Source organism: Mastomys coucha, chromosome X (assembly GCF_008632895.1).
Source record: "Mastomys coucha isolate ucsf_1 chromosome X, UCSF_Mcou_1, whole genome shotgun sequence".
NCBI lineage: Eukaryota > Metazoa > Chordata > Mammalia > Rodentia > Muridae > Mastomys > Mastomys coucha.
The window spans coordinates 1,248,924-1,262,867 of NC_045030.1; the positions used below are offsets into that span (position 1 = coordinate 1,248,924).

The 13,944-nt window shown below is 38.4% G+C and overlaps 1 protein-coding gene across 1 annotated transcript in view; it reads left to right on the forward strand.

The window, feature by feature from the left end:
- Positions 1–13,944, forward strand: part of Dgkk (diacylglycerol kinase kappa) — a 122,053-nt gene that overhangs the window by 40,849 nt on the left and 67,260 nt on the right. Inside the window, exons 2-4 of the mRNA XM_031371869.1 lie at positions 4,523–4,633; positions 6,761–6,841; positions 8,711–8,815. Of these exons, the coding sequence (XP_031227729.1) occupies positions 4,523–4,633; positions 6,761–6,841; positions 8,711–8,815 (297 nt within the window). The remainder of the gene's footprint in view (positions 1–4,522; positions 4,634–6,760; positions 6,842–8,710; positions 8,816–13,944) is intronic.

Sequence of the window (13,944 nt, forward strand, 5' to 3'; positions counted from 1 at the left end):
AAAAAAAAAAAACATGCTCACCATGGAACATTATGTCTCTAGAATGATAAGGATGGCTAGTTGCCCCTTGGGGGGAAGCTCATTAGCTCAGTTCTACTAATGACTGTTCAGAGCTATACAGAAAACACAATCTAATTCTTAGCTATCTGTGGTCTTTTAGGACAGTTTAGTGGGGGGTTGGGTGGACTCAGCTTCCCTCTGTTGTATACGTATTAATTAACCAGACATTCCCACTTTCCTTGTCAGAGGGAGAAAAAACAGAGTCCTACCAACATTTTTGTAATTGCAGGGTGAGAAAAGTAGTGGAGCATGCCCAAGCCTTCAGATTTGCTATCTGCACATTGTAGACAATACATTGCACGGCTGCTCTGAGATGTGTGGTCTGCAAACGGCCGTGGCTTTATCTGAAGGATTTGTTGCTTTTGTTTGCTTCTTTCAGTTTCCCCAGCAGATCTTTTTTCAGTTTGATAGCTGGGAAAAGTTGTCTTTAAGGCACGTAGCTTACAGATTTATAGAAATCTCCTGAAATATGCTTCTATCTGTTCAATCTAGCACTTCTAGGCTTCATTTTAAAACAAACAAACAAACAAACAAATAAAGGGGAAGGACTGAAGGAGCTGAAGGGGTTTGCAATCCCATAGGTAAAACAACAGTATCAACTACCTGGACCACCCAGAGATCCCAGGGACTAAACCACCAACCAAAGAGTACACATGGAGGGACCAACCTATGGCTCCAGGTACATATGTAGAAGAGGGTGGCTACATCCGGCATCGGTGGGAGGGGAGGCCCTTGGTCCTGTGAAGGTTCTATGCCCCGTGTAGGGGAATGCTAGGGTGGTGAGGCTGGAGTGGGTGGGTGGAGGACCACCCTCATAGAGGAAAAGGGGAGGGAGGATGGGATGAGGGGGTTGAGGCAGGGAGATCAGGAAGGGGAACAACCTTTGAAATGTAAACAAATAAAATGATTAATAAAAATAAGTAAATAAAAGTTTATTTTAAAACAATGATTGGGTTAGTATGTTACATTTCTCTAAGGGGAACAGAGTTTAGAAAGCCACTTTTAGTTCTTAGATATCCACATTTGAGTATTCATACATCTATGAATACTTCAACAGTTGATGATATAGAGCCTGTGTTTAGACAGTAAGAAATCCTTGTTGAGTTGTTATCACTACTGTACATAAATTACATTAACATTATCTGCCTCCAACATGGTAATGTGTGTCTTACATGAATAGACTTCTTATACACGAACTCCAAACTTACTATAACCTCCTCAGAAGCGATAGCAGCTGTAATTGGGAACTTGCAAACTCTTCCTGGCAGCTAGCCATAGCTTGCAAACTGTTTGCTTTGCCTTCAAAAGCTTTATTCCCCACTAGCTGCTAACACTGAAAAACTGCAAAACATCATATAATAAACCAGAATTTGCCATTACGGATAAAGCTTCTACAAACATTTGTGTGCAAATTTTTGCAGCGTTTTAAGTCTTCAGCACATTAGGTATATTCCAAGGATTGTGACTGCTGGATCATACATTGAGTTTGCAAGAAACTGACAAACTGTCTTTCAAATTGCCTATAGCATTTTGCATTCCTAGCAAAAATGAATGACAGTTTTTATTATGGTGCATCCTTAATACCATTTGATGCTACTGGTATTTTGGATTTTAGCCATTCTGGTCCTTATGTTGTATATGTATATATGAAATTATAAAGTTACTTTCTTGATGTTGGCTATAGGATTACAATATACATCTTAACTCATCATAATCCATTTCTGATTTCTGATTACTCACAGTGACATACAGAAAACTTTACTCCTACATAGGCTTGCTACCTCTAATGTCTCCTTAATAGTAGAGTTTGGCTTAGGTCTCTGGACTTGGTCGTTGGGTTATTAAGAGTGGGTTAAAGTCGAGAGATGGCTCAATGGTTAAGAGCACTTTATGCTCTTCCAGAGGAGCCAAATCCTGTTCCCAGCACTAACAGAGGCCCTGGAATAGCCACTGGATGGTTTTCTGAGCAAAAGGATATGGTCTAGGTATAGATAAAGTAAGAATTTGAGAAAGATAATTATTTTTCCTTCTTGCTTATATTAATATCACAAAATAGCTGGCAAATGCCTAAGCTAAAATATGAATCCTCTGGAGATATTATACGCCCAAGTTACAATGTGAAATATTTTAGTTTAATGGCACATTTAATAAAAGCATAGGTGCTTTTCAGAAGAGAAAGTAAATATTTAGATACTCGGTAATCTGAGTTACATGTCTTTAAACTGAAAATAGGCGGAAAGCAAATAGCAAATGGATTTGCAGCACCAGATGTGAATTCCCTGGTATGTATGTAACAGGCCTTAAATCCAATCAAAAATTGGTTCATTCATTTTGTAGCCTTAATGCTACTACTGCACCAATGACCATATCTTGCCATGTAGATCAGAATAACAGCTTGCAGAAGGCTAGATTAGACAGTTGATATCTTTTTCTCCCCAGCAGTTTTTATTACTCCATCTTACACTATCTAAACTTGAAAGCAGTGAACAAGTGTGTGCTTCCTGGTCACTTAAGGTTGATTTCTTTATATCCTGCATCCAAAGTGAATGATCTTGCCGACAATTTATGGTGGTCAACCACCAAGTTTTCATTTAGTAACCCAGGTATTCTAGGAACATCATTGTCTACCCACACAGGATACTTCCTGCTTGATCTCCATTTTTAGATTATGTAATTAACTTATAAACTAGTGAATTTCTATAAAGTTTCTACACATATCTCCCACCCTGTGCTATCACCAAGTCCTCTGTCCACAGTTCAACCTTAAACCTTAGGAAATCTCCCTTCTCCTTTCATGTTGCCTATGTTCTACTAATTCCTCTACTTCTACTAAGTACAGCTTTTGGCTTGGGTTTGAAGAACATAGATATTTCTGTATAGCTTTTCTGTATTTCCTTCATTTTAGTTTAGCCTACTAAAATCCCATCATTTTCCTATCCTCTAGCCATTTGGTGCTTGAAGTCCCTTCATTCCCTGTGTTCCCCCGCTCTACTTTCATTTTCTACACCTCCTCCCCCTTAATACATCTGCTCTCAATGGCCCATTTCCAGTTACCAGGACAATTGGCTTTTATTAATATTTTAAATTAACATATAGAAGCAATGGATTTCATTATGATATTTCCACTCATACATGTCATTATACTTTATTCTTATTCATTCTCCTCCCCCATTTTTTGTTTTGATTTTTCTATTAATGAATTGACTGTGATGCTGTGGATTGAGCATAGGGACTTGTGCATGCAATAGAAGCACTGTACCACTGAACAACATACTCTCCCAGTACTTACTTAGAGTCTCAAATTCAATTGTTTGGTGTAGTCAGATATTCCATCTAAAGGTGGCAGCTGCTACATGATTCTAGCTAAGTGCTGCTATGCAAGAACATAGCCCTACTTTTGCTAACTCTTCTGCTTTTTAAAAAAGTAAATAAAGGAAAGAAGTAACTGCATTTTTTTCTGGAAAAACAAGCCTTTTAAACATTATCAATTAACTTAAACTTTTAAGATGCACTAGTTAGGCTAAATAAAACACTTCATTAGCCACTTAGTAGTAAATTCTAATTTGCTATTAAAGCCATTTAATAGTAAATTAGATGACAGAGACTTTATAGTCAAAAGGGGGGGTTGATTTGGTGAATTTAAGTATTTCACTCTCTGATCAATAAGTATAGATTTGGTTCCCAAGTAGTGTGTGTATGAGTACTTATAGCAGCAGTCTTTATGTTTGTTTGTTTTCTATAACATAACTAAGTATGTCTTTTGTGGCAAAAATGGTAAGGGATGTCTGTATCCGGTAGGATCTGTGTGTTGAGCAATAACTGGAAAGTCTTTGGCCAGACCATGTGCTAAATAAAGAAAGCAATCAGAAGGTCATTGTCTTTTGGAGTCCTTTTTATGCTTGCTCCGTCACCAGCTCATGAATCCCCTGAAGGCCTTGATAAGGAATTTATATTTGCTTCTAAAAATATTAGGAAGCTATTGGAGGCTTGTGAGCACTGGAGAGACATAATCCAACTTAATATTCTCAAAAGAATCTCCTAAAAGTGCTGATTGCAAGGTTCTATCTCTAATCTTAATAGTTTAGGAAAATCAGCCTTTATTGAACTTATTAGCCTTTCCCACTGCTACCTGTCCTTTCTCAGGATTGTCATTTTTCTCTTTACACATACACGCTTTTCTCTCTACCCTGACCACAAATGGAAATGTTTCCCATAGCTTTTGAACAATATATCGTAAGAAAATCGAAGGATATGTCATTATGAGTGTTTTATAGAAAGGAAACCAATGCCTTTCCTGGTGGAACTAATTTCCTTGTGTTCTTGCCTGGCCTACAGGCTATTATTCACCAGCCATGTAGGAAAGATAGACTTTTCCAGATAGGTAATTTTCTCACCTGAGAGAACAAATCAACGACCTCACAAGTTCATCTAACCAACATACTGCTCTGCTTCTGTCTTTCAGAAAATACTGAAGGAAGGACCCCTGCTAAAGAACTGTAACTCCTTCAGAAGATGGAAGCTTAGATACTGTCTGATTCAAGGACAGAAGCTCTACTTTGCACACCATCCTTCGGTAATTATAGAACCCTTTCATCTGCTATAATGGGTGGGTGCCAAGAAAAGGGTGGGTGCAGAGGAGGCCACCATTAGAGTAGAAGTTAAAACCATTTATTCTTTTTTTTGGGGGGGGGAGGAAAGGGTTTATTTGGTTTACACTTCTATATCACTGTTCATTACAGGAAGTCAGGACAAGAACTCAAGCAGGGCAGGAACCTGGAGGCAGGAGCAGAGGCTCCTGCCTCTGCTATGGAAGGCTATGGAAGAGCTTACTGGTTTGCTCCCTCTGGCTTGATCAGTCTGCTTTCTTAGAGCGCCCAAGACCATTAGCCCAAAATGGCACTACCTACAATGGGCTGGGCCCTCCCACATCAATCACTAATTAAGAAAATGCCCAGGGTTCCTTCCCGTCTGTCTGGGCTGGGGTCCAGAGCAGACCTTGGGCGCATGCTTTGCAGCCATTCCCACAACACCCAGAGGAAGCTCCACTCCCAGGCACTCTGACACACCCAGGATGAATCCAAGCACTCTGTAGACAGAGGCAGGCAGATTTCTGAGTTCAAGGCCAGCCTGGTCTACAGAGTGAGTTCCAGGACAGCCAGGGCTATACAGAGGAACCCTGTCTCGAAAAAACCAAAACAATAACAACAAAAAAATCTATTCTTCTTTTAACTAATACCCTTGCATGAATAGGTGGTAGTATTTTCCTTTCCCCTTTCCTATATCTTCCTTTGCATGGATCCCCTGGTTAGTTTCTGTATCCAGAGGTGCCTATCAAATTCGTGGGGCCCAGTACAAAATGAAAAGATAGAACACTTTATTCAAAGAGCAGGAAAAATGTCACTGATGGTACTAACATAAAATGTTTCATATTTATACTAAAATATAAAGTGTGGATTTATGGTGTTTTAATTTGATATTTAATGTTATTCTAAAAAAAATAGCATGAGGTTTGCTATTTAATTTTCTTTTCTACCACTCAAATTTTAAATGTAAATATAAGAGCATTTAACTTATAGAAAGAACAACCATTGTTCTATAATTTATGGTAGTAACTCATACATGCATGCATATTTTGTTTTCAGCAGTATACAAAACCAGCTCTCTTTTCTTCACTTTTTTATATTTTCATATTCTGCCTATACTTTCTGAGTAAGTGGAAAGAGACAGCAGCCTGTCCAGGCTTTCCTTTTCCTTCAGTGTCATCCTTTTCAGCATAAAACGTTGCATAACCTGAGGTTAAGAACATGAATAAGAACTAATAGAACGGGGCTCCCTGGTTGCTTGTTTCCTAAAAAAAACACTGCCTTTTCTTCATGTTCGTAGTAAATTCTGACTCCAGCAGACTGTGTAGACTCTCAGTTGTACACATATCACACTTTGTACTTGCATTATTACTATGATGGGATTCACTAGAATTCTAAGCTCATGCCTATGACAAATGTAATTAGTAAGCCAAGACACAGGGTGGACATTCAGATGATACGTGTCTCCTGTGTTCATGTGCACAGCCCATGGTCTTATTGAGTTTTATTTACAAAACACAAGCCCAAAGATCAAATGATCAGGAATTTAAAGATGAAAATAACAAAGCATTAGACCAAGTCCTGGGCTATTCTGAACATGGAGTCTTGCATGACAGCACAAGTTACATAGTGATCAAACAGCCTCATCCTCCCTATAGTACTTATTTCCAGCAGATACCTGGGCAACAGCTACCACATCAATTATACTAGGAGATACAGGCTCCAAACTGGATGTGATAGGCAAGATAGTCAAAGACTGCTAACCCAATAAATTTAATAACAATTATTTATACTACAAGTTCTCCAGTAGGCTATATTTTGTTATCTTATCTAGCCTTAAAGTTATATTTGGATAAGTCTGAACTGATCAGCCCAAGACTTACTACAGGCCCATGGAAAAGTTGTAGGAAAGTTGTATTTTAATTTAGTTTTTTACTTGCTATATCTATAAAAATCATGTTATTATATAAGTACTAACCCTCAAGATAAATAATGGTTGGATCATAACTGCCAAAAAATGTTTGTCAGTGTGTGTGTATGTATATATAAATTTCAATGTCCGTTTGTGCTAATGAATCCAATGGCTTCTTATCATTCTCTCCCGTATGTCTTTCCAGTTTGCACACTTTGAAACAATTGATCTGTCTCAAGTCGTCTTGGCAGAAAGTAGCTGCAGAAATCTTTGCCACGGTTTTTGTGTAAGTAAGATTGAGAATATCTGAATGTGTGTGGGTGGGACTGGCTGAGAAGAAGGGTGGTTATAGCTAATTGGTCCATTTTGTTGGGGGCATCAGGTTTATCGAGGCTTCTTTGATTGCAAAGTGTTATTGTTCATACAAATTTCCACTAGCCTAGTGATAGACAAGACAGTGAGTACTAACCATGTTCATTAATAGGGATATTAATAGGCTGCTATAAGCCAAGCTGACTTCAGGGGACAAGGGGCCTTTGAATATTATAGCATTCAGTCAGTTATCTTGGTAAATGTAATTTAGTAGTATTTTTGGAAAGGGTTACAAGACACAGGTAAGACATAGGAACATTTAGAATAACCAAAGTCCATGGCATCATTTCCTTTGATGCTATAGATAATCCTCGGTGAAATCTAGCCCACAGTGAGGTTCCAGATAAGAATATTTCTAAGAAAACAGAGGAAGTGTTCAGGGTGTAGTGATCCTGGAATGTTGTGCAGCTTTGGTCACTCATGTAAATATAAACCAAAATAATCACTGAAAAGTATCAAGTCCACTGGTTCCAAAAACTCCATCTCACCTCTCCTAAAATTGTCTTCTCCAGCCTCATCAATTGTTTATATCAGGTTTCTTCTTGAGGCTGTGCTACCCCTTATCTTAATGAAAGCTCAGAGCCACTGCACAACAGATTAGCTAAGAATAGATGTGAAATGAAGGAGTGACTGTAGTCATGTTTCCAACCAGATCTTATGCCAATCTACCACACAATCAAGTGCTGCATGCAAAAGGAGACAAGTTAGCACTAGCTTCCATTTGTGGTATTCATCATAAAAACAAGCAGGGCCATTGAAACAATGACTGATATCATAGCCAATCTTGTTTTTTCTTACTATCTGGGAAAAGTCGAAGTTCTGCTCATGGTCTACATCATTAAGACGTTCAATACTGAGCCAGTGAGATGACTTATCAGGCAAAGGAGTTTGCCATGCAAGCTCAACAACCTGAACTCAATCCCTGGATCCAATCAAGGAAGGAGAGTCAACACCTAACAATTGGCCTTCCCACACGGTCTTTGCCACATGCATACCAACACTCACATTCATACATGTGTATACAACCATCAGATACAAACGTGCACCCAATAATAAACAAACAAGGAAAACAAGCAACAAACAAACAAACAAATAAGACATTCAGATTAGCTTTGATACTATTCCTGGCTGTTTTCTTGCATTAGCACAAAGGATTAAGAGAGAATACTGTAAAATTCTCTTCCATTTATCTCTGTCTATGATAAAGAAAGAAACTGGATTTCTTTACATATTATTTTGCCCACACACTGAAAGAGAGGCACCCTGTTGAGCTCTTTCCCCACTTCACATAGAACAGCAGTGAGCAAGTAAAAATGTTAGACAAGCTCATTTTAGAAATAGATGGCATGTCGCTGAATGCTTAAGAGTGTAGATTCAAGAGCCAGAGAATTTTTGCCTTCATTTTTTTTAACTGCTGGGTAACTCTGGAAAATCATTTAGCTGTCCTTGTCTCAGTTTTCCTGGCTATGAAATGGGAACAATTACAATGCCCATCTCATGGGACTGTAACGAAGTTTGATTGAAGTAATATGTCTAAAAGTACATTGGCATAGTCCTTGGCACCCATGAAGTGGCATTAAAATCTTAATTATTACTAATATAGTAATTATTGTTTTGAATAGTTAATTAAAGCAGCTGAGGGTATCCCTGGAAACTTATGTCATATTCAAGAAGAGGCTTGGAATATGCTTGGTACCTATGTCTAATTTCATAGAGAACTTGCAGATTTTGGGCAGGGGGCTTTGTTGGTGAAAATCAACTAATAATAGGATGTTTTCTTTAGGTTATCACACCACATCGAAAAGTCTCTCTAGTTGCACCCACCCGGCAAGACATGGAAGAATGGATTAACATCATAAAAACTGTCCAACAGGGAGAAATCCATCAGGTAAGGCATAATGGTAGCAAAAACGCACAACTCTCATGAGAAAATACTCAAGTGACTACACTGGGAAGTCAGTTCAAACAAAGACGTAGTAAAATAGAAGCAGAGACTATCCAGCCAGGATGTACATGTAAATATTATTTAGAAACCTGTTCAGAATACCTCACAAGTAGGAGAAATTTACTTAGGCTCAGACCTTGGTAACCATGTAGCTTAGACTCTTCTGTACACATCGGGCAGATATGTCATGGTATATCCAGTGAATGAAATGCACAGGATTTTTCTGTGCAGTTAACTTAGACATCTATGATGTTGAGAAAGTTGCAATCTGCAGTTTAAATTCCTGTATTCCCAATAACAATAACTTAAAGGAAATTGAGGCTGAGAAAGAGGAAAGAATCAGATCAAGGAGAAATAAACACTCTCTTGAAAACAAAACAAAACAAAGGAGAATTTGGACCCAGGTTCTGTAATCCCTAGGCTTAACTGCTATACAAGTCTACCTCTGTTTTCTATCCACTACAAAAGAAATGTAGAAGGAAGGACAAGAGCAGCCTACCCACAGCTCATCAGGGTCCTTTTCTCCTGCACTGTCTCTAAAACACTCAGTGCCACTATTTAGACTGTGAGATCTGGCCATGACCAGCTCTTCTGGAAATCTACCACAATTATAAATCTATATAATTTGCAAGATGGAAAGGATCATGACACGAAAAATGTGTATATCACAGTGAGGCTAGATGAATATTTTTTGAAAGAATATGTAAATCTAAGGGAAGTCTTGAAGTCAGTTTTGACGTTTTTAGGAGTTTATCCTAAAAAAAAAAAAATTCTTCTGTGAAAGTCTTGGAGGTAAAGGAGCAAAGTGAATACAGTCTTTAAAGACCTGATGACACACAGTAGAATTTAAAAGAATCTCAATCCAGAAGAAAATATATCACAAAAAGAATCTCAATGTCTTAAATAACTAATGAACAATAGAGGATTGTTTTGTGTATTTAGGCTGGAGCAGGGTGCTCAGTAATAATGAGGCTTAGAAATTAAAAATAATTTCCTTGAGAAGATCTATCATTTGTCATGTTCCTAGGATTTCTCAGGCTTCTGACCACTCAGTGTCATGAATATACATTTGATTATTCATGACTCTGATGGAGGCAAAATGCCAACGTGACTAAACTGGAACCTCCAGCATATCATGAAGCCCTCTTACAGGCTTACAATATAATGCTCAATTGAGAGTCCTCCCCTAGCATGTGATAATAGGTTTTCACATGACTTAGCATCTAGTATTTAACTGCTTTGCTCTTTTCTTCTTCTTTTCCTGATGGAGTAATATATCCCCACCCTGGCAATGAGGCCAACATTAGAAGCAACAACAAAGAATTGGTCATTCTTTACTGCTCTGCTGTTCTTATCCTCGAGAAGCAATACCTTTCTCTTGGCTTACTTCTATTGAAACTGGAATGCTTCTTATATATCACATAATATTTTCAATTCCACTAATGGTCACATGGGATATTTTGAATTGTAATTATTAGCCTAGGGATGCAGAAATCCTAGAGAAAATTGTCAGAAAATAGATGTGTCATTATTCACTCCAGTGAATTAAACACCTGGCTATTAACAACCCAGCACATGCTAAAAAAGAAAAGAATAATGTGCCTGTTTACTCTCTTGGAAGAATTGGATGAGGACCAATTTCAAATCTCTATGGAGTTGCCTCAGGGACCTAAATACATTAAGGAACACTTCCAACTGCTGGACAAGGCCCTCACTATGAGAACTTTAGTGAGCATTTCATCTTGCTTGAAACTTAAGCAGGCAAATACTTCCCTTTTTCATGCATCTTTCCTATCTTCTGTCGCCAGTAGTGCCTGACATTTGTGGTTACAAATGATTAATCCTGGGTTTAGTGGCATATTAGAGTACTGACAAAGTAATTGAATAATCTGTTGGAAACTATTCAATAAATATACTACTAGATGTTTAGTTAACTTTGCCAAATGTGTTGAAAAAAAGTAGAATCCTACTTCCTGACCCCAGTGAGCTTTTAGGTCCTTAGGGAGACATGATACTAGTACTGACAGTTAGTTCTCAGATAAAACAGATAATAAAATAGTACATGGGAGTACAGAAGAGGAAAGGATAAATATGTAGAGCCTTCTGGGAAAAATTAACAAAGAGACTTGAGACTGACCTTGAGAGATAAATATGACTTAATTAGTGGCAAGGGTTTGGGCTACCATGGAGTCCTGAACAAGGAAACTGATATAAGAAAAAGCTGAGACAAGATAATTTTCTTGAAATACAATGAAACGAGGCTGGACAATGTTTAGGAATGTGGACACAAGAAGCATAGCCAGAGAGGTGAAGTAAGTAGAATGGCAGAGGTTTTTCAGTGCCGGGGCAGGGAGTGAAGGCTCACAATATGATAACATTTTAATGGAAAGAAGATTGGAAGAGTTGTTCAGTTGTATGCTTTAGAAATAAAGAACAGAGCTTTGGATAGATGGCTTAGTGGATAAAACTTGATAATTAGCATGGGAACCTGAATTTGCATCCCCAGCAACCAACATAAAAAGCCTGCCATGACAGTGTATTCCTTTAAATCCAGGACTGAGGCCATGGAGGTGTAGAGGCAGGTGGGTTCCAGGAGTTAATTGGCCAACCAACATAGCTAAGATTTCAATGTCTAGGTTGAGTGAGAGACACTGTCTCATAAAATAAGTTAGGGAGCAATACATGTTGATACCTCATGGCCTCCTCTACATTTGCACACATGTATGTCAAGTGTGTCCAGTCATGTACACAAATACTCTCACCCACATATAGAACACAGAATGGATTAGACAGGGGAACAATAGAGGCTAGAACTTTAGGGAGTAAAATATACTTGGGGCAAAACAAAGGTAAATCCCTGTCTTGCTTAGGGTTTTACTGCTGTGAACAGACACCATGACCAAGGCAAGTCTTATAAAGGACAACATTTAATTGGGGCTGGCTTACAGGTTCAGAGGTTCAGTCCATTATCATCAAGGTGGGAGCAGGGCAGCATCCAGGCAGGCATGGCGCAGGAGGAGCTGAGAGTTCTACATCTTTGTCTGAAGGTTGCTAGCAGAATAGTGGCATCCAGGAAGCTGGGATGATGGTCTTATAGCCCACACCCACAGTGACACACCTACTCCAACAAGGCACACATCTTCTCATATTGCCACTCTCTGGGCCAAGCCTACACAAACCATCACAATCCCAGTAGGATGATAGAAAAGGCAGACAAGGAATAAATACTAATTTATAGATAGTGGACTAGAAAGAGAAGCTAGATATAAGAAAAAGATACAATGGGAATGAGGGCTGGAAGTCAATAGTAGAACACAAACTACCAAGTGAAAGGCCCTTGGTTTCATCTGCACCATTGAAGGAGTGTGGTGCAAAAGAAGTTTTGACAGAGAAGTAAGGTACTAACAAGGTTCCATTTCATGGAGTGGGCCTTATGTCAAATCAGACATTGGTTGGTTACTCCCATAAGCTTTGTGCCACCATTGCCCCAGCATATTTTGGAGGCAGGACAGCATTGTAGAGCAATGGTTTTATGGCTGGGTTGTTGTTTATGTTTCCCTTTTGATAGTGTGTGGAATTTCTTCCTGTTCCAAAACCACTATAATATTAGGGGGAAGGTCCTGCTCAGTCTCTCCCTGTTCAATGAGTTGTGTGCGTGTGGTCTTCAGCAATAGGGTCTTGCTGCCGGTTTGTGGAGAGTAACCTATTGTCTTGGCAACTGCCTGGGTTGTTTGAGATTTCCATGGAACCCCTTTGGTCATTTGTAATTTGGCCATTGTTGTAATTTAGTCCAGGTGGTAGAAGCTTCCTTTGGTGACAAGATATGGCCAATTAGGACTACACCTCCCCCTTTATATGGACACTTTATTAGGATTAACTTATTGTATTTTAGGATGTTTCCATTGCACTGCACAAGGTTTCCATACCAACCCTCAAATTTAAGCCCCTCAGTTTAAGCTTTCTCTCCCTGTCTACCTGACCTCCTATTTCCAATACATCTACCAACCAGTTCATCTATAAAATGTATTCTATATCTCCCTACAAGGGAAATCCATGTGTTCCTGTGTTAATGAGTTCAAGGCTATTCCTCACTTTCTCTTCTATCAGGTTCAGTGTATCTGGTTTTATGTTGAGGTCTTTGATCCATTTGGAGTTGAGTTTTGTACAGGGTGATAAAATGAGTCTATTTGCATTTCCCTGCACAGAGCCATACAGTTTGACTAGAATCATTTGTCAAAAATGCTGTTTGTCTTTTTCCAGTGTGTATTTCTGGTTTATTCATCAAAAGTCAGGTGTCCATAGGAGTGTGGATTTGTACCTGGCTCTTTATTTCAATTCCATTGATCAATCTGTCTGTTTTTGTGCCACAGGAACTTGAGTATTGTTCTTTCAAGTTCTGTAAAGTGTTGTGTTGAAATTTTGCTGGGGGTTGCATTGAACCTGCAATTGCTTTTGGTAAGATGTTATTTGAGGCTATTGTGACACGCTATTTCCTTGATTTCTTTTTCAATTTGTTATTTGTATATAGGAGGGCTACAATTTTTCTGAGTTTATATCTAGCTACTTTGCCGAAAGTGTTTTATCAGTTGTAGGAGTTTTCATAGAATTTTGGGGCTCACAGATGTATACTATCATATCTCTGAAAATAAAGATTCTTTGACTCTTTCCTTTCCAATTTGTGTCCCTGTGATCTCCTTCAGTTATCTTATTGCTCTAGCTAAAACTTCAAGTACTATATTGAATAGATATATAGAGAGTGGACAACTGTGTCTTATTCCAGATTTTAGAGAAATTGCTTTAGCAAGACATTCTTTCACCTGTGTGCCCCAGCAAAACATCATTTGACATCACTGGCTTTCCAAAGAAACTAGAAATTTCCACTTCAGTATTGGTTTTGTCAAAGGTATTTTCTTCATTTAATGTGATGATCATGTTGTTTTTGTCTTTCAAGTTTTTTATATGATGGATTACATTTACTGCTTTTTGATTCGTAGATTAGGTTTGCTAGTATTTTGCTTGGTGTTTGTATCTATGTTCCTAAGGGATATTAGTCTGTAATTCTTTTTTTTTTT